This window comes from Python bivittatus, unplaced genomic scaffold (genome assembly GCF_059951505.1).
Source record: "Python bivittatus isolate LINGU-HERP-01145 unplaced genomic scaffold, Pbiv_v1 ctg000850_np1212, whole genome shotgun sequence".
Taxonomy (NCBI): Eukaryota; Metazoa; Chordata; class Lepidosauria; order Squamata; family Pythonidae; genus Python; species Python bivittatus.
The window spans coordinates 65878422-65898846 of NW_028277112.1; the positions used below are offsets into that span (position 1 = coordinate 65878422).

At 40.4% G+C, this 20425-nt stretch overlaps 1 protein-coding gene across 1 annotated transcript in view; it reads right to left on the reverse strand.

The window, feature by feature from the left end:
• The window catches only part of IGFBPL1 (insulin like growth factor binding protein like 1), a 43704-nt gene that overhangs the window by 2405 nt on the left and 20874 nt on the right, over positions 1-20425 (reverse strand). The window contains exons 2-3 of the mRNA XM_007421560.3: positions 4022-4131; positions 2996-3112 (exon numbers count right to left, since the gene is read on the reverse strand). Of these exons, the coding sequence (XP_007421622.2) occupies positions 2996-3112; positions 4022-4131 (227 nt within the window). The remainder of the gene's footprint in view (positions 1-2995; positions 3113-4021; positions 4132-20425) is intronic.

Consider the following 20425-nt stretch of genomic DNA (forward strand, 5'->3'; position numbering starts at 1 on the left):
CACAGATAAAGGCTCCCTGAGTTAAGATCAGTTCCTCACCCATGGTAAATCTGTTGGCAACAAAAGAAGTGGTTTGTTACAGCCTTCTTCCTGGCTGTTTTTGCCTTTCCTGGGTTAGCCTACAGCTGCAGGCTTTCTTCATGATCTTCCATTCAAGTACTAGCTAGTCTGACCCAGAGTAGTCCATAGGGTGTAAGATGTTGGTCACAATGGTGCAATCAAAGTTCCACCTGTTTTTTTAATGGGCATCACACATAAAAAAAATAGAGCTTTGATTGTACCGTCATGCTGACATCTTTACTTTTTTGACCATACCCTGAGGACATCTTGGTCTGACCCTGCTCAACTTTTGAACTCAGACAAAGACAGCTGGGGGCTGCCAACTGCTCTAAACAAAGTTATCATTCAGAGGCTTTCCTGAAGATATGTTTATGAAGATTCTCAGTCATCCAGGTGGAATTGTCTGGAGGTTGAGTCATGGCAACTGGACTTTTCTTTTTGGTTAGAGACATTTCGGTACTTGTCCAAGCAGCTTCTCCAGTCTAAAAAGGTTGGCTGGGGGGCCCCATAAAAACTTTTATGGGGTCCCCCTAACCAACTTTTTTAGACTGAAGAAGCTGCTTGGACAAGTAGCGAAACATCTCTAACCAAAAAGTAAAGAAGTCCAGTTACCATGACTCAACCTCCAGACTTTCCTGAAGATAGAAGGAGTTGAAGCTTACAGAATATATACAGTAATAGATTAGGTATCTATTCTAAACAATATGGTTTTATTATAAATAGTAATGTAGTGATGTATTGCTATATTGCCACTTAGTTTTTTATATAATATTATAGTTAATTTTAAAAGAATGTTAATCGTAACAGTTTTTGAAGTTTAAATTTGAAAAGATCAGGGAGGAAGAGGAGGAGAGAAGGAGGAGGAGTAGTCAAGGCTAAGCACAACTGTATTTTCTCCATAATTTTCAAGTTTTATTTTTCAAGGTTTTCCCCCAGTTTTTAAGGTGGATGTCCATGTGAACTTATGCTGTTTTGCATATGTGCTTTCTTGCACAGGCCACAAGGAGTGGCTACTTTGGAAATTAAATTCCTTCCCACTCTTGCAACAAACACTCATGTTTCTTGGAGTTCTAGATCTGGATAAGAGAGCAATTCTTCTTTGCAAGAAATTGAGATAACTGGGCCTACATAGAAAAGGCATCTTGATTGATGTTCAAAGCCATCATCAGTTCCAGCAATGAATGGGACTGACACACTGCCATGAACAGCTGGCCTCTTTCTACCTGTCTTTTTTAATTCTCCAACCCTGGGAACCCTTTAAAAAATCTTTTGTTGGAGGAAGGTAGGGATTCTGGTTCCGATTCAACAAAATAATTCTTTCCATTAAACCCTGGAAAAAGAAGGAAATTAAATGGGAAGACTTTGAGATTGTTCCCATTCTTCACCGAGCAGTGGGCACAGCATGATGTCTAAAAGTGAGATAGCGCAGGGGAAGCAACATGTTTGTGACATAAGCTGCCAAAAAATACCTTGTCATTGAACTGACTACTGTTAACGGTGGTTCGGTATTGTAATTTGAATATATATGCAAAGTTTTGGGCTTGGTTGAATTCCGCCCCCCCCCAACAGTCAATGAAAATGTTTTATGTTACTGAAAATGGTATTGAAATTCTAGTTCTAAATCTTGAAATAAATTATGATCGATAAACTGCCAAATTTTATCATGTCATATATTACCATTTTATGTCACAATATATCACCATTCTTCTGTTTCTTATATTGTTAACTTTACTAACTGTAATTTCTATGGGGAAAAGAAATAGAAAAAAAAGGCATGCAGTTTGAAATATAGCATATAGATGGGAGCATGTGCTCCACACTGGAACTCAATTAATATTCAGTTGGAGAAGAAAATACAGAAGGAAATGCTATTTTATACATAATATATTTAGGTTTTATAGGTTGGTCAAGTTCAGATTTCCAAGCAAAAAACAATGAACTTCAGCACATTACTCTGTGCATATCCCTAGTGGGAATTCTCCATCAGCAAAGAGCAATGGAGTGCAAGGATGGATAATCTTACTGTCAGTGAAAAGGGACTTGAAAGAGAATTGCACTTTGGCTACAAAGCCTAAAAACCTTTGATCTTCCCTCACACGAGAGATATCCTTCAAGCCAGCATAACAAACAGAATGAACAATGGTGGAGATCCTGTTCCACCCAGACATAGATGCAGAAGTTATAGTTCCCATACATACCTCTAGTATCCTTTTAGTAGACCCAGGACATTTCTAGATCTTACAAAGCTCCTCTGCATGTGGCAGAGCTAACACTTTTAGCCATTTTTTTTAATGATTTGGGGGAGTTAAGGAGGAACTTCATGGGGCAAAATCAGTGTCTTAGACCATGCACAGCTCTAAGCATCCATTTTATGCCCTAATATTCCTGAAACCCCACAACTAAGTCAATTATTCCCATTTTGAATGTTTTACACTTCTAAGAAGGCACCCTTCACCATAAAATCCGAATTCCACAAAGCCTGGAAAATTTGGCCCTGCCCATTCGCAAGTTACACCCACTGTGGCCCTCAGAGGGCAATTTCTTTTTTTGGTGCATTTTTCTGTTTCCTCCAGGGCTATACACAGCCTTTGGCTGAATTTCAAAATCCGTTTTGTTGCAATCAAATCAATCTCTGGCAAGAGCAACCTATCTACCTCCTGATAGTCTGTTGGGAAGGGTAGGATCATGATGGTAGGAATACATGGGATGATGGAAGAAAATAAAAGAGGAAGGGAGAAAGGAAGGAAGGAGAGATGGAACCACCGACATTTGGCTTTTATACCACTGTTCATTGGGTTCAATCTCACTCACTGCTGACATACAGCCCTGATGGATCATTCACCAAAGAAATGAGATCCTCAGCAGAAAAATCATTTCACATCCCAGTAGCTATCCCATTACTAATTGCCTTCTTCTCACCTTCTGACATACTTACCAAAACCCAACCTGTGCTCTCATGCTTAGAAGGACCACCTCGAACTTGAACAGCCATGTTTACTCTGTCTCCAGGTAATTCTTCTAAGAGCCTAACTCCCTTTGGGGACTCAGTGACCTATGGAGTTTAACAAGGACAGCATACTTGAAACAGATTCATTGGCTTAAAATTATTTATATATTTTATTCAAATATTTGTATATAACAATTTTTATTTAAAAAAATCTTGAAGCTTTAATATACCTTATCATAACCTTATACAGTATTCCGGTATTCTATTACACTTTATTTGCTGTAGCTGTTATAATCCTTTTCCTAGCCTACAATTGCTCAAGACTCCCCTTTCTGGGGTTTTTCATAGGCTTAACCATCTAATGTAGGGTGGACATTTGGAGGCCCCCAGACCACTATTTTGCACCATCAGACCCCCTTCTGATCACTGCTGCCAAAAATCAAGGGCATCCTGGGAAAGAAAACACAAGAAATTTGTTGTGCAAATCCTAAAATACCCCCAGTGCAAATATTTATTTAAAAAAATAATTGAGAAGGCTTGCCATACACAACTTGTATCACTGCCTCACTCACTTCAATCCTTTAGCCATCCACAAATGTTAAGTATGGCCTGTGGCCACAAAAAGGTACTGACTATTGATCTAACAAAAAATAGGTGAGAATCTACCTCCATCACATGACAGTCTTTTTTAACAGTTAAGACCTGGATCTGCCATCTAAATGCACTGTACATTCAGGAATAAACAGAACTCATTGAATTTAAAATACATCTATCTTCAGGGCCTTAATGCTTTTGTCAGCTCCAACTAATTAAGGGGCAATGAAAAACAGTGTTATCTACTCAAGGACCTGGCCTTTGGCTGAAGGTGCTGGTTCTAGAAGATCCAGGATCAGCTGAATATAGATCACTACCTATTTCCACAAGTTAGATATTGCTCTTGAATCAGAAGCATGGCTGGCATTGAACTAGCTGCCTGATTCAGCCAACTAGCATCCAGAAGAACCCTTAACCTACTTTCTTCCAGGTGATGATTGGTGTTGGAACTGCTTTCACTTCACAGGACAGATAGACCTGGGCTCCAGTTACATTGTGAATCCTTTTTGGTGGCACAACTATAGCAGGAGCTGTAAGCAAGAGAGAGATACTGCATTTTAGAATTACTGTGCTTCCATATGGAAATAAATAGATACATTTGAAGGTTGAACTTTTTAGCATTGTGAGTTTTCTGTGGAATGGAGACTATAAAAATAGTTCCCTTGGGTGAGGATGGTCAGTTTAATTCTTTGCGTTCATGTCAGTACTAGTAAAATAAATTGAACTGCCTTAAAGTTATATTTAATTTGCTAGCATGGAAATATGATGTTCAACAATTCATGAAGAACAATCCTGAAATTGGAACCTTGTACAGAACTTGGATTCTTGAGAGGAATATAAATTACTATTATATATCTTTTTAATTGTCTCTTCTTCCGAGACAACTGTTGAGAAGCATCAGGAAACATAAAGACAACTTAAGAAAAAAGCTGCAATTGTCCAGGATGTGGTGCTGTTGCTCTCTTGTGGACTTCAGTCATACTTCCTCATGCAGACAGTTTCTTATCTACAGTAGTCAGAGTTCTCAATTCTTTTGAAAGATAATTCCAGGGTCTGAAAAAAAATCAGCTTTTAAAGAATGGAAATAAAGTATGAAAATGATTACAGCTGTACAAAGCAAGAATCCCAGAAGCTCCTGATCTGCATAATTGTGCAATGTTTGAGTTTTTGGGAATTGAATTATGCCCAGATTTGTTCTGATGTAGGTAAGAAAAAAAAAATTGAAATTGAGTGTTCAGTCTTCCACTACAATACTCCACACTCCATTAAGCTCAGGAACAGGCAATCTGTGAACTTCCAGATGTTGTTGAATTTAACTCCCAAGAGCCCTAACCAGTATAGCCGATGCCAGGGGCTGCTGGGAATTGTAGTCCAGCAGCCTCCCAAATTTCTAATACTAAATCAGGATTCAAAGAAGATAAGCTAGAACTTATTTATCAAGGTTTCTAACAGTTTTAAATGGTTTTAAAAATTATCATCTTCCTATTATTTAACATTTTAAAATATATGTTTTTGAATAATCTTCTGCAGTTCATTCTGGCAAGGAGTTAAAAAAAAACAATGTTTCTGATGCTTTTATAATTGATATTGCTATTTTTTAATTTTGCATGCCTCTGAGTACTATCTTAGTAAAGAGCGTGATTCTAAGTCACTAAAATTCACAGTCATTTTAAGTCTGTGAAGGCACAGATTCCTCATTCAACCATGTTCTATTTCATTGGGTAACTCTTAGGCCAATCTATATTTCTGAATCCAATTACTTTATTGGAACGACCGCTGAAATGATTAAATGCAAGGACAGAAGATTCCCATATATTTTGCTGGGTACCCCAAATGAAAAAAGTGGAATGTAATAAACAGCTACTTTATAAATGATACATAATTCCACGCACCCAAAGGATTTTTAGTATCAGAATTTTTCAACATTATCCTCTGAAGGTGGGGGGGGGGGAGTTCCAAAGCCAACTTATACTTGGCTTTCTATATTTGAAAGGATTGTAACTCCACGCTTTCATTTATTCCCAAGTCTCTTTTGGGTTCTGGGACACCCACAACAACAAAAAAATTCTTTACATCTTATTTAACAGAAGTGAAAGTGGAATAAATATACATCCCAGGGGTGGTGACTCTCTTTCAAACCAGCAAGGCAACTCAAAGGTTCACGTGTCTTAATCTTCCCCTTTTGATTTCATGCAGAGTTCTCTCTTAGCTGTATCTATGGCAACATTTCAGAATGGCGGCAAGCCTTCTGGGATGGGGGGGGGGGCTTATAAAATTAATCCAATTTCCTTTCAGCTTCCACAATTCACAAGGAACATGCAGACAGTCTGGATTCCCTTGCCATTAGCACTGTTTCCCCTGCAGATGGCAATTATCACGGGGGGGGGGGGGGCACTTCTGAATCAGCCTCTGAGAACACAATATAGAATCCTCATCTATATTAGGCTGTTTGGAATTGACATGGCAAGATGTGTTCCACACCTGGCATGCTGGGAGAATCCCAAATAGACGATGCCTGCAGCTACAGCAGTACGGAAGACAGGAATGGGTGGTTGGCACCTGTCTCTTGTCCCAATGTTCTTTGAAAATGCTGGGAGAGCGAGGGAGGGAAAGGCCATCTGTTAGAAGAACTCCCATCTGTAACATTTCAAATGAGAAATTAATGTTTGTAGTAATTTTATTTAACTGCATCTGTAAGAAGGTGAAATGTCCTATCCAGTAATTTCCTCTGGATGCCAGCATTATAGGTAGTCCTCGTTTAGCAACCACCTCATTTAGTGACTGTTTGCAGTTACGATGGTGATGAAAAAGTAACTTTGCAACCAGTCCTCACATTTATGAGCTTTGCAGGTCTGCAAAGCAAAGGAAAGCTGAAGTAAGATCATAAAATTGTGATGTTTCACTTAGCAAATGCTTTGCTTAACAATGAAGTTGCTGGTCCCAACTGTGGTCACTAAACAAGGACTAACCATAATATCTGCTGAGTCTCTTCTGATCCATGGACGAGGATGACTAGGAAGCATAACTTTACGTCTCTTTAAGAGAGGGTTCTCTGTTAGATGTACTGTACCTTTCAATGATTTTTTGGGTGGGAGGGGTAGTAGAAAAATCTGTAGACCTTACACTTCACAAAAGATGGCAATGGTATAACTCTTATTTTACACTTTTACAGTTTTTCCATATATACTAGTGATTAACAGATAGCACTGTCATAACCACATTAAGTCCCCTGCCAATGCTTTTGGTGGGCAAAAAAGATGTAAACTAGATTGCCAAGGAATAAAATTCAAACTGTCTGCAAAATGTGACATTTGGCAACAGATTTACAAACAAATCTCACTGTCCTAGAACAAATAGGGCAAGGATACTGGAGTAGAAAGATTCAGAAACACTTTTCTCATGTTTATAGCCCTGAGAAATCAAGTTTTCTCCCGTTTATAGTGAGGAGTTCTTTGTGATTAAAACTGATTTCCATCTGCATGGTCATACTGCATGATAAAATCAACACTATCAGGATCAACAATATTTTTTCAAATCTTTTAGCCTGCAAGGGCTGACAAACATATACCAAGATACAATCAGTAGTTTTTAAAATGTCATAAAACTTGCTACTTTTGCTTTGGCAGACTTAACACCATTTCCTTCTAGACAGATGAACAATGACATTTTAGACAGGACATGAAAAAGATGAGATGAAAAAGCAGAATCTACTTTTCTCAGTAATATTACTATGTATTTCTTATGTAGGGAACTAGGGGAATTTGGGGGAGAGGCATAATTCTTTGACATAGGGTAACAGAAGTTTATCAAAAATGTAGAAGAAAACATGCAAAAACAAACTTTTCTTTGCTGCTGTTGCTTCAGTGGGATCATTTTAGTGTTCTTCTATAGTAAAATGATTTTTTGTTCATTACTTTAAGTATTATATGTTGTATACTATCCATCCATCAAAAAAGAACAGGAAGGGAAGCAGTTTCAAAATACTGAAATACTGGGACTTCATGGAAAGAATTTCCATGTTCAATTACTTCTGCAAGGACATACAGACAACAGTAAGGTTTTCTTACACCTTCTGATATATGATTCTACCTTTTTAACAAAGAGTTAATAACCAAAAAGAATTAATAATCTTTTTTGGGGGCGGGGAGGGTCTTTGAGCCAATCTTGACTTCCTGGAGACTGCCTGGACTAGTCCCTGCAATTTTCTTGACAAACATTTTCAGAAGTGGCTTGCCCTTGCCTCCTTCCCAGGCTGAGAGAGAAGGACTGGCACAGGGTCACCCAGCTGGCTTTGGGCCTAAGGCCAAACTAGAACTCACAGTCTCCCAGTTTCTAGTCTAGTGCTTTAACCACTACACCAAACTGGCTTTCTAATAAACAATACAGCATATATAATAAGGAGCTAACTGAACTGCAGACATGAATGCCCAAATTCTTGCTCAGTCACAAGCAAGTGCCACTTCCTCTAAGCTTTCATTAACAAAGAAAGCTTTTGTTAAATGATGATGATGACGACGATGACAATGATGGGGCATCCCTTACGAATACCCCCACAAACTCCTTTAAATAAAGGCAAGCCATGATTATAAGTAAGGTGCTAGATTTCTGTATTTTAATAAAAAGATTGTGCCTGGATTTGTCCCCTATCTGTAACCGACTTCTGGCAGATCATTTTATCCACCACAAAACCCAATTACAAGGATGACTTCTCCGTACTGCTGCTGTATCGGTTTGCTTTGTTCGCTACCTCCCCATATTTTCCGACCGCAGAATGCATTTCCACAGGAGCCAAAATAGGTGGGGTTTCCCAGACACCAGTTATTCATCCACAGAGCTAAGCTTCACAGATGTCAATGCAATTCAGCCTAGGCAGAATTTCCTGCAGTTGCAGGAGACTGGGTAAACTAAACAGTCTAAATTGAGGCAGCTAGAATGAGCACTCAACCTAGTTTACTCAAGATGCCAAAAAACCTGGGGGGGGGGGAGTGGAGAAGAGATGCAAATCAGCATCTTTTCCTGAATCTCAGCTATTGATTAAAGACCTCCCCCATCTCCCATACACACACACACAACTCCTTTCCTTGCTGATACTTAAACTCATAGAAATTAAATGATGCCAACTAGTAAGCACATCTGAGTAGATATGCAGCCCTTTACTATCTTATGTGGTTTTACCTAACCTGATTTAACTCCAAAATATGTTTAGTATTGTTAGAAGTCCTGGAAGAGCCAGAAAATTAGCTCTGCCACTGAGTCACTTTCATACGAACTGAGCTGATGTTCAAAAAGTCCCTTCGTGAAAGATGTGAGATTCTAGAAGAGACCTACTCCATGTAATGCAGCCAACATTCAGGGGAAAGATGTTTCTCTTCCCTCCAGGCCAAGGCTTAAACAGCCTGACGCTTGTTTCTTCCAGAGGAAGCAACAAAGGTGGATGATCTTCAGTTCATGCAAGACATTCACTCATGGTAATCCATATTGTGATTTACAGAATTAACTCTGGTGCCCAGGCTCACACAACCCACTGAACTCTAAGCTATGAATTAGTCAAATGAGCCAGAATATGGTTTGTTATATTTTGGCATAGTCTGCTAACTGAACTCAGCCACCGTGGTTTATAAACAGTGGTTTCTGGTTCAGGACATTGTTAGGCATCCCAACCAGCTGTGGTTTGTTCAGCAAACCATGGTTATCACGATGTGTGAATCAGGTCGGTCTTGAGAAGGAGGCCAGAATGAGCCCCTGCATGGCCACCTTCCTACCCTAAATAAATGCAACCTATGAAAATGGGCCTTCTTTAAAATGCACTCATAAAATTAAAGGATAATCAAAATAAATAATGCAGCCATTGTGCTTCTCAGAATTTACACCCCACACAGACACGCTGGGTACAAATTCTGGGAGTTTTAATCCCAACAGATCTGGAGGGAGAAGCTTAAATAAACTATACACTTTTAAACATTTATATAACCAACTGGATGAGATCATCCAATAGTTTGGAGGATGGTATCATCAATATGCTGATGACACCCAACTTTATATCACCACCTTGGGCCACAGGGGAGATGATACTGAAGTCCTGTCCCAGGGACTGGAAGCTGAAAGGGTCTGGATGGAGAGAATAATCCTAGCAAGACAGATCCTGAATCCTAGGCAAGACGGAGTTACTGTTTATACACTGGGGTTCTCTATTGACAGCAGTGTTATCTCTGGACGGCAGGTTGAAAGAGCAGGTTCATGATCTGGGGCTCCCTGTGGACTCATGGCTCCTGCTGGAAGATGAAGGCTGTGGCTACAGGCATCTTTGCCTGGCTTCAGCCAGTCCACCAGTTGTGACCCAGGTGCAGGAGGACATAGCTACAGTAATTCATGCCCTCATCACCCCGCCCCCATTGGACAGCGTGCTTTACATGGGGTTGCCCTTGAAGAATATTCAAAAACTACAACTGGTCCACAGTGTGGGGGCCTGTATGCTTACCAACTTCCTACACTGGGAACATATAACACCATTTCTACTGTCCCTGCCTGAACTGGTTACCAATAAGTCTCAGAGTGCAATTAAGGTGCTGGTATTGGCCTATAAAGCCTTTCATAGCTTGGCACCTGGGTATCTACAGGTTTCCCACTTTCTCCCACCTACATGGTCTGCCCTATTAGATCTTGTAGGAAGAACTGCTACTGTTTTCACACTTCTGGGAGATGAGGAGAACCCAGACCAAGTGACACTACTTTTGTAGTAGCACTGTTGCTTTGGAATGACCTCCCATTGGAAATCAGACATGTCCCCTCCCTACTGGCCTTTAGGAAGCAATCAAAAACTGAATCACTCTGGAGAGTGTTTTTATGATTTTGTTGACTTAATTAATTACACCATTTTTATTATTTCATTCTCTTTTATTTATTGTTATTTAGGTTGGTATTCAACGTAGGTGTTTTAACTGTCATTTTGTTGAATTCACTGTAAGCTGACAAGAGTTGATTACAGCAGGGTACAAATCCAACAAACGAACAAACTTTTTTCTTGTAACTTTGACTGATCATTCCCAGAAACTAGCACAGAATAGGGGATCCAGGCCTTTTGGCTGTAAAATAAATTAAATAAATAAATAAAACAGAATAGGGGATAGTGTTAAATATGAGATTTCATTTAGAATTATCATACATTTGTAGCCAGTATTAATCAACTGTGAGAGTTATGTAAAGCACATTTAGATAAAGCCCTTCTATAATCATTTTTAATCATTATTATTATAAGGAATCTCTTATTATTTTTTCACCCAGCTGATTGGCACCTTTTATTTTTTGCAATGAAGAAAGCAAGGATTAGATAGTAAATTCTTATTATCTTCTGACCAATCAGATATGTTAGTGGGAACAATAAATCAGTCCCAGACAGCTAAGCTTAGCTGTTTTTAAAAACTCTTTTGAGTAGAGTACCAGAAGTTTTCACTTGTTTGTAATTTCTAGTATGCACATCTACAGTCACAAAAAGGCTCAATAAAGAAGCCTGAGGTTAGGCCAGAAACAGATGATGAAGACATGCGGAAGGAAGGAAGGAAGGAAGGAAGGAAGGAAGGAAGGAAGGAAGGAAGGAAGGAAGGAAGGAAGGAAGGAAGGAAGGAAGGAGATAAATGGACCACATCCTGCACCAGGTTGGAGATCTTGGTTGAAAATAGTAGGGAGACAGAAGCCCACTCCCACTTTACAATGGAAAATTGGGAAGAAACTGCTTACTCAGATATCTGTGCTTTGTATACCCTTTTAGGCTTAAATAAAAATACTGCTTAGAGTAAAAGTGAAGCTGACACAGTTCTTGTCCAAGAATGCCTACTATTGTTTTAAACCTGTTGCCAATTTCATCCCGTATAATAAAGTGACTTCTTCAGAGAGGTTTCAGTGGTGGTGGATGACAGTCTTATTAGTTTTATCTTCCTCATAGCCCTTCCTATTCAATTAGTGCTGAACTATCCAAGACATGCCGCTGGATGCAACTGGTAGAAGAGCAGGAGTACCCAAAAAAGTAGCACAGGTAGTCCTCATTTAGCAACCACAATTGGGACTGGCAACTCAGTTGTTAAGTGAAGCAGTCGCTAAGTGAAACCACAACTGTGTTTACAATCTTCTTTCCGCTTTCCTTTGCTTTACAGACCTGCGAAGGTCATAAATGCAAGGACTGGTTGCAAAGTTACGTTTTCATCACTGTTGTAACTCCAAACAGTTGCTAAATGAGGCAGTTGCTAAGTGAGAACACCGTGTAAAAGTAGGAGTAAAAAAAAAGTCAAGATGGCAGCTGCAACCATGAAACTGAACCCCTATCCCTTTTTTGTGTGCATCATGCTTGGTTGGTTGTGGCTGCAATCTTGATGTTTTATACCTCCCCCCTGCCCCAAGATACTCCTGTAGATGGAGCAGCTTTAGTGGAAGCCATGCAGTAGACACAAAGACCCAGTTCAGGCTTTTCTTGCAGGCCATTTATTTCAAGAAAAATTAGCTTTCCTAGGCTAAATCCCCCCCTCCCTGCCCCAAAAAACCTGGTCCTTGTTGAAGACCGCAGCCAAAAAAATGTGTAATGGCATTAGTTTTGCGGTTGGGTGGCAAGGCATTCTATGGCAAAGGAACACATACAGTGGTTACTGCTAGCAGCTGGCATGTAGCAATATTTCAGATTCCCCAGAAAGAATTACCAACCCCACCCAACTCACAAACTGTTTTTCATGACATCTATATCAATAACTCTCTCTGTAATAATGCAGACTTCTGGGGCAACATCTGCAGTATGACAGTTTCATAGCACAAATGTAAGCAAACAAGCCACTCTTAATTCTTTTGAAACCACACAATATGACAACCCGGCGTGTCATATCTTTTCTGTTATTTTATGCAATTCCTGAGTCCATTATACTGTCAGTCTCCCTGCATCTGGACTATTCTTATATTTCAAGCTTCTTAAATCTTAACTCTTCACTAACCTACTCCACAATTCCAAATAGTTCTGCAAACAATTGATTTACTTTATTGTTTTAATCAATTTTCTAGTCACTTTTCAAGTCCTCCAAGATGGCTTACAGCATAAAAACCATGCAACATAAAAAAAAAAAAGATTTCAAATAAATCCTGTTAATGTAAAATACCCATTAGCAGCAAATACCACAATTTCTCTTCAATTAAACATGAAGAAAAAGGTGAGTTATTAACATAGCTTTATATTTCTTGGAAGAGAAAGGGTAATAGCTGATCTTGGGAGTGAGCCAACAAACAAGACTTTGAAACTGGATTTCAAAAAGAAAAAAAAAAGGTTCATATGGGCTGTAGGTTGGTTTTAAACCAACGAAGTCCAATTAACATGCCTGTAAATGCAAATTCAACAATATTCAGCTGGTATCCTACATTTAATTAGGGCTACATCCCTTCATATTCAGGGAGAGCTCTTGGGGTTTAATGATAAAAGTCTATATAAAAAGAATATAAAGAATGTCAGATATGATAAGAGAGATAAACACATAGAGTGTTCTCAATAGGTAACATTACACTGTGGAATAAGAAAAATGAAAGATTTCAAAAGATTAGAAAACAAACGCAGCTGCTTTAAATAGTCCCAGACAGAGCCTACATTTGTAGACTGTTGTGGTGGGGAAAATAGGAGGAAGGAATATTAGGTATGTTCACCGCCTTGAGTTATATATATAAAATAGACAGGATGATGATGATTTAATGCTCCTGCACATTCTGAAGTGTTTCTTCCGAACTGAATCACTGGTGGGCTCGCACCATTGGAATTGGCTCATGGGGTAATTGATTCTACCCCCCGCCCGGTCATCTTGAATGTTTTTACTCTTTTTATGTATATGGCTTTTTAATATAGTTTGACTTTTTAACTAAATTAATGTGGATATGTATATTTTTACCTGTTTGGGGGTTTTATTTTAATTGTGAGCCACCCAGAGTCACCCTCTGGGGGAGATGGGCGGCATATAAATGTAATAAATAAATAAATAAATACATACATACATACATACATACATTAAATACAATAAATACAATAAAATCCAAAACACTGCAAGCCTCCAGCATTTGCTTTGCTCTGGATAACAGAAAACGGTATGAAAATGCCCCAAGTATTTCTTCTGGGAATTTCACGGTTGCGCTGACTTGCATTGCTCTGAGCTTGCAGTGCTGTTCTGGAAAGGAGAAGCGCACGTTGCAGAACAGGACTGTCCTATTGTTCCATGGAATTATGCTCTCCTCCCTTCGTTTTTGTGTTGGGGAATGCCCAGTACGTGGATTAAGCTCTACTGATACTAGCAGAGTAGGTGGCATGCTGACAAAGTGGGGCCATAGCACTGCAAAGCTCAGCTTGATATAATGGCTAAATGCAGCTTTAGCAGCAGAAAGCAAGTACGACTTGCTCTGAACTATTTTAAGGCACAGCTGAAAGACAAGCGCAGCAGTACCAGCAATACTAAATTTCCACTTTGGTGATGACTTTTTAAAAAAAGCACTCCTCAGCTTTCACTAACCCGTCTTATGCTAATTTAGCAAAAACAGTTTGAGAAACCATGACCTGATTCTCTCTTTGATAGACTGATTTATCCAATTTATATGGCTGCCCATCTCAACCAGTGATTCTGGGTGGTGAGCAAAGTTAAACTAAAATAAAAACAATTAGAAACATTACAAAAGTTAAAATACGCAGTAGCTGAGCAACATCAACCCAAATCACTAGCATAACCAAGAAGGGGGTCCCTGCACCCCCTCAGGGCCCCGGGCCTGGACAAAGAACCAGGTCTTTAGGGCCTTATGAAAGGCCAGCAGGGTCGGGACCATCCTGATCTCTGCAGGGGGAATGTTCCACAAGGTGGGCACTACAGCAGACCAGGCATGTCTTCTAGGTCCCGCCAACTGGCATTTTTGGCCTACGGGACTTGGAGCATGCCTATCCTGCCTGATTGGATCGGATGGGTAGAAATAACTGGGAAGAGACGGTCCCTCAAGTAACCTGGTCCTAAGCCATGAAGGACTTTAAAGGTGAGAACCAGCCCCTTGAATTGCACCCGGAAGCACACCGGCAACCAATGCAGCTCATGGAATAGTGTTACTTGTGCTGAATATCTGGTGCAATTTATTACCCGCACTGCCGCATTCTGCACCAGTCGAAGCTTCTGAATGCTCTTCAAGAGCAGCCTCATGTAGAGTGCATTGCAGTAGTCCAGGTGAGAGGTCACGAGGGCATGAGTGACAGTGAGCAGGGCCCCCTGGTCCAGGAACAGGCGCAGCTGGCGCACAAACTGAAGGTGTACAAAGGCCCTCCTAGCCACAGCTGCTACCTGCTGTTCGAGGAGGAGCCATGAGTCCAGGAAGACCCCCAGATGACACACTGGTTCTGTCTGAGGCAGTGCCACCCCATTGATGTTTTTTATGTTAATCTGGATGCCCTGTGAATTGGTTGTTAAGGTTCTGGCTTTAAGCTAGGTTTTAAGGGAATAGTAGAAGCATTTGGATTGAAATAGCAGCCATTTGGATTTGAAGACCAAAAGTGTTTTGGAGCACGTAGGGAGCTCACCGACAAGTCTTTCCCTGGGATTACTCCACAACTGAAAAGGCAGCTGCGTGATCCCGGGAGAAGATGCAACTGTTTTCAGGAGTTGCAGACAGGCAGGTACCTCTGCCAAAGCATTTTTCTGCCTTGACTCCAAAGTGCTGCACAGCCATAGTAAAAAGCTCTATGTTGGATAGTCTAGCTTTTATTCTGAGTAGGAACACTTCAGTCATCCCTTTCTCTTTTGGGCTCTTAAAATGTGAACAGAGAATTAACACAGGCTCATATATGAGTGGCATCATAAAAATATTTTGTTGTTGTTGTTGATCAGTCTTGATTCCTGTGACTACATGGACAGGTCCATGTAGTTTTCTTGGTAACATTTTCAGAAGTGGTCCACCCTTGCCTTCCTCGTAGGGCTGAGAAACTGACTGGCCCAAGGTCACCCAGCTGGCTTTGTGACTAGGCGGGACTAGCACTCAGATCTCCCCACTTTTAGTCCAGTACCTTTAACTACTACACCAAGTGGCTCTCTCATAAAAATATACATAGGGTTTTTTTGTGTGAAGTTAATTCCTAGACTGTGGAAATGACTGCTTGTTGCCTACCATTTGATTTATTCTTTTTTTTTTGGAGAGAAGTAAATGGAATATAAAGCAGCAGCTAAAAGGCAACAGTCCCCAAAGCATTTATGTTCCAGTCACTTTCCAGTATAGGCAGAGGGGTTGGGGAGTCCTTGGTGCCCACTCACACATGCTTTGGGCCCGCCAGATTCAGTGATGGGGCAATTCCAAGCAAGGATTCTACAATAGTGTGAAAGCAGCTCCAAACCCCAATGTCCCAGTGATGTTGGCAATATTCAAGAGGTGAACTGATTTATTTCTGGCTTAGCTGTAGTTTGGCTGAAATTATAGCGAAGCAAACAGTTTCTTTTGAAAAGCTGAGTTTGTGGGCAGTCTCATTGTCTGCTGGAGGGAATTCTTCACCCCATCTCCTGGCTCTTAACTCAACAAAATCATTATTTTCTTTCTCTCATACAGTTTCAGCTTAGAACGTATCTCCAGGGATGTTGTTTTTGAGATGTCCTTGGGAAAAAAAGTGTGCTGCTGCTCTGCAGCATGCTGGTCCCCTGCTGAAGAGAGGGGGAAACAGAACTCTTGCCAATTTTGTCTGGGATGCTATGGATGAAGGAAGAGTTGCTGTAAACAGCCTGGTGGCATTGGAAAATGCTATAAATCACAAGCAGAGAAATGGCTTTTAAGTGAGGTGCCGATTTTTCAATCAGAGAACTTTACTGAAAGCAATTTCGTTTTTAAAGATCCACACGTGAGTGGCAGAGTCTCCTTAAATTTGCTGCCTGAGCTCACAAAACAACATAGGTCTAACCCAGCTTCGGTTCAAAAATGGTCTATGATGGTTTTGTGCTGTGTAGCAGTCAGAGTGATTGAACATCCCTTATGTGGGAGTGATGAGTGTAAGCCAGCAGCTAGGTGTAAAAAAGGCCCCAAAGCCTAGGGTTTTCATATCTGGGCTATAAAATTCTGCATGATTACAAGATGACAATAAAAAACATACAGACACCCACCCACCACAATTTTCTGCCCTTTGCTGATCTGCTAGCACCATGAGAATCAACAACTCTCTTACCAAAGTAACTGGTGTTGGACCTCCAGCAGACATACAGATAGATCTCTTTGCTTTAAAAATCAAGGGGCAATTCAAGAGTTTACAATGTATTAATAACAAGTGGGAAATATGAATTCAGCAAAGTATATTTGCTACCACGCACGTCTCATAAGCATACAGTATTTTTCAGAAATTGGTTGCAGCCCCATCAAGGGATACGCTTGCTGTCATGTAATACCTTATAACAATTCAGTACAGATAAGTTTTCTCATTTTCCTTTGTAATGTAACAATTTCTCACATGTCATCAATGTGTGCACTGAAACCCACGTCAAAGGACAATACAGTCCTTAAAACAGGTCCAGAGAGATTTGGGTATATTGGAAAAAGGAGAGATGAGTTCAGGCTCCATTCTCAACCTTAAATGTTATAGGTTCCCAATGTGGATGATCTAGTCACGCGTTATCGAGATAAGGATAGCCAAATGACTGTAAAGAACCTTAACAAGGCAATAACAATGAAAAAGCTGGGAAGTGTCTTCTACAACCTTAGCAACCAGACAGAAAGAAAGGAGGATGGAAGTTACTCTTCAGCCAAAGACAGAAAGGATTTTGAATTCCCAGGACTAGCAGGAGAAAACTTCTTATACTTAACTGCAGTAGCATGGCCAGATGTTGCAGTAGCAGTCAGAATCCTGTGTAAGAAGATGAGAGCACCAACCACAGAGGGCTGGATTGGAATAAAAAGGCTGAGCAGATATTGTACCTAAAGGGCAGTGTACATTTAAGATCTTAGATTGTCAGTAGCAATACCAAACTGATAGGCTACATAGATGCAGACTGGGCAGAAGACAGGGCAGGTTGAAACAGCTGTTCCTGTACTGAGGTGGTGTGATCAGGTGTGCAAGTAAAGAACAGTCAATGGTTGCTCTATTATCCATCAAAACAGAGTATATATCTGCAGTACAAGTATGCCAAGAAGCTATGTGGCTACAGAAACTTTTAATGGACTTTGGGATAGGTGAACCAAAACTGACTGTTCTGTTTGAAGACAAGCAAGAAAGCATTCAACTTTCCAAAAGAATGCTATATCCAAGACAAAGCAAACAGACACCAAGTACCACTATGTGTTAGATGCTCAAGAAGAGAGACTCACTGAACTGAAATACTGGCTATCAACAGATAGTGTGGACTGGTACTCAAGGCACTGAGAAGGGATCCAAGTCCAATGGCATTGATTCTTTAAAACTTTGTGATCTACTGAGCACAAAGGGGCAGTGGGGTGTAGATAGTGTGTTAAATGTTTATTCTGCACCCCCTTTTTATCTACTGCTGTGCAAGCTCTTTGTCTAAGAGATTACTAATCTGAGGTCACTTCCTTCTACTTTTTTTCCTAGGCACATTAGCACAGACCACACACTCTTTGATTCTTCTCCTGGCAGGATGTAGTCAGGTAGGTGCTAGGTTTTGGTGATCCATATAGTATCTGTTCTGTTATAAAACCTGCCTCACTAGTCGTTGCTCAGGTCAGATTCCTGCTCTCAGGTATACTCACACGAATACATAGAGCACAGCCTCCAACACCATCCACGTAGTATTGACAATGCTACTTTGGCACTGCAGAAATGTCCTACCACTGCCTTGCCCTGGAGGTTTTTCAACTGTCAGGTCTAGATTACAAACCTTGCGTTCCCTGGTAGTCTCCCATCCAAATACTAATTAGCCCCATCCTTCTCAGCCCAGACAAAATTGGCTAGGTACAGCCATTTGCTGAGCCCATTCAATGGCCCCTGCCTAAAAGGGGCAGGAAATCCTTGTTTAATGTAATGTGCAAATACAGCCACTGTCGGATTCATCTGGCTGCACTGACTAGGCAGTGAAGCAATACTCCTTACTTTTTCCCTATTTTTGAAAACAAGGCTGATGTGGTTGAAGAGAATTTTGCCTCCTTGCAAAAATTTGCTTTGCAAACATAGCTGTTCCTGTGAAATTATGTGAGAATTAGTTAATGCCAAAGGGGGCTGCTATAAACGTAGGGTTATGCTCTCCAATTGTTCCAAGAGGTGAACAATTTTGCACCAACGTGCTGAGAAATCTCTAGAGCCTAGCACTTATTTGTGGATTTTATTTCTGTTAGAAAGAGGTTAGGTAGTTATTTATTCACATATATAGAGAGATGCGGTTGCTCTTTTATAAGTGGACACACTTTACATTCCGACTTACAGACCCTACAAGCACCAAAATTTCTTACAAAAGTTTGTCTCTCAGAGGTTACAGCCTGATCTAAAAAACATCTACTGCTTTTCCATTTTTACCTAGCTACTGTACCTTCTTGTCTTTGGATGGAGGATATCTGTATATGTGTTGGGAAAATACAGATTATATTCTCCAATCTTTTCTAAACTTCTTTAGGCTATTTACCTATAGTAATCTTAATTAAAAAAAAATGCCAGGCCTTTTAGTCTACCCCCACTCCCCCATATAACACCAGGATCACCTTACCTACCTTCACAGTAATCATCATTTGAAACCATTCATGCATGCATGTATAGTTATAGTTGCTTGACACAGGTTATATGTCAAGATTATGTGGCAAGTGATTTTCTTGATCAACAGACTTTCAGACTTCTGTGACATGTTTTTCCCAATAGTAAAGGTCCTCTCTTGGGCCACTCTGCTCCTCCGATTAAGGGAAACCTGCTTATTTTATTCTGTAGAAGTACTGTGGCTGCTGCTAGAGAGACAGGTTATGTGGGGCGGGGGGCACACAATCTTGAAGGGATGCCTTATGGAATTCCTGAATAAAGGAGTGTGGTACAGTGAAAAACTGGGGAGAAAAATGAAGTGAGAAGGAAGAGTGTCATGGTGCTTGGTGGAGCTGAAAGCAATCAGAATGGTTAACAAAGAAGAACAGGATACAATATGGAGAAGAAATGTAAACTTCCAGAACACTGTAGCCATCAAAATGGCAGACAAGAATCCAGATGCCAAATATACGGTTTCAGTTTTCCAAAAACCACAACAGTGTCCTCAGATTGCAAAAACCAAAGTTTACATGATGCTGACAAGAAGCAACCACCCTTGGTTTTCCTAGCAGCATGGTGTCCAAGTCTGAGCAATTTCATGTGACTTTATCTACAAAAAGATCTGCAAACCGATATCGCTTGGAGGCCTTGCCGATGACCTTTTGCACTTGGAACATCTCTGCTGGATGACACAGCAGAACATTTCCTTTTCATCACCACTGTCCCCACAGAACAGGTTCTAAGGGATAGAGAAGCTGTAATGCTGTGGTGGTTTGCAAACTAGAACTGTCACAGTCTCTTGCCGGCCAGGCCAATAATGAGAGATGCTGTGAGTTTACATCAGTAGGTGTGATTATTCAGTCCAGAAACAGATGAAAACAATCCTTCCTACCCCAAAGAGAGTGGCTTCCAGCTCTCTCCATTGCATGGGTATGAGAAACAGGCACAAGCATGTGAACAGTAATTTCAGTATAAACAGAGCTCACCTTTGATACATAGCAGTTGCTGAAATGATTTCCTAACTGATTCGATTCATAGCTTTTCTACAACAAGTCTACTTATTTGAGCCTTCGTGTTCTTGGAAACCTATTGTTTTTATCTTGTCAGCTAGGGAAGCCTGACAGCAAAATCTGGAGACT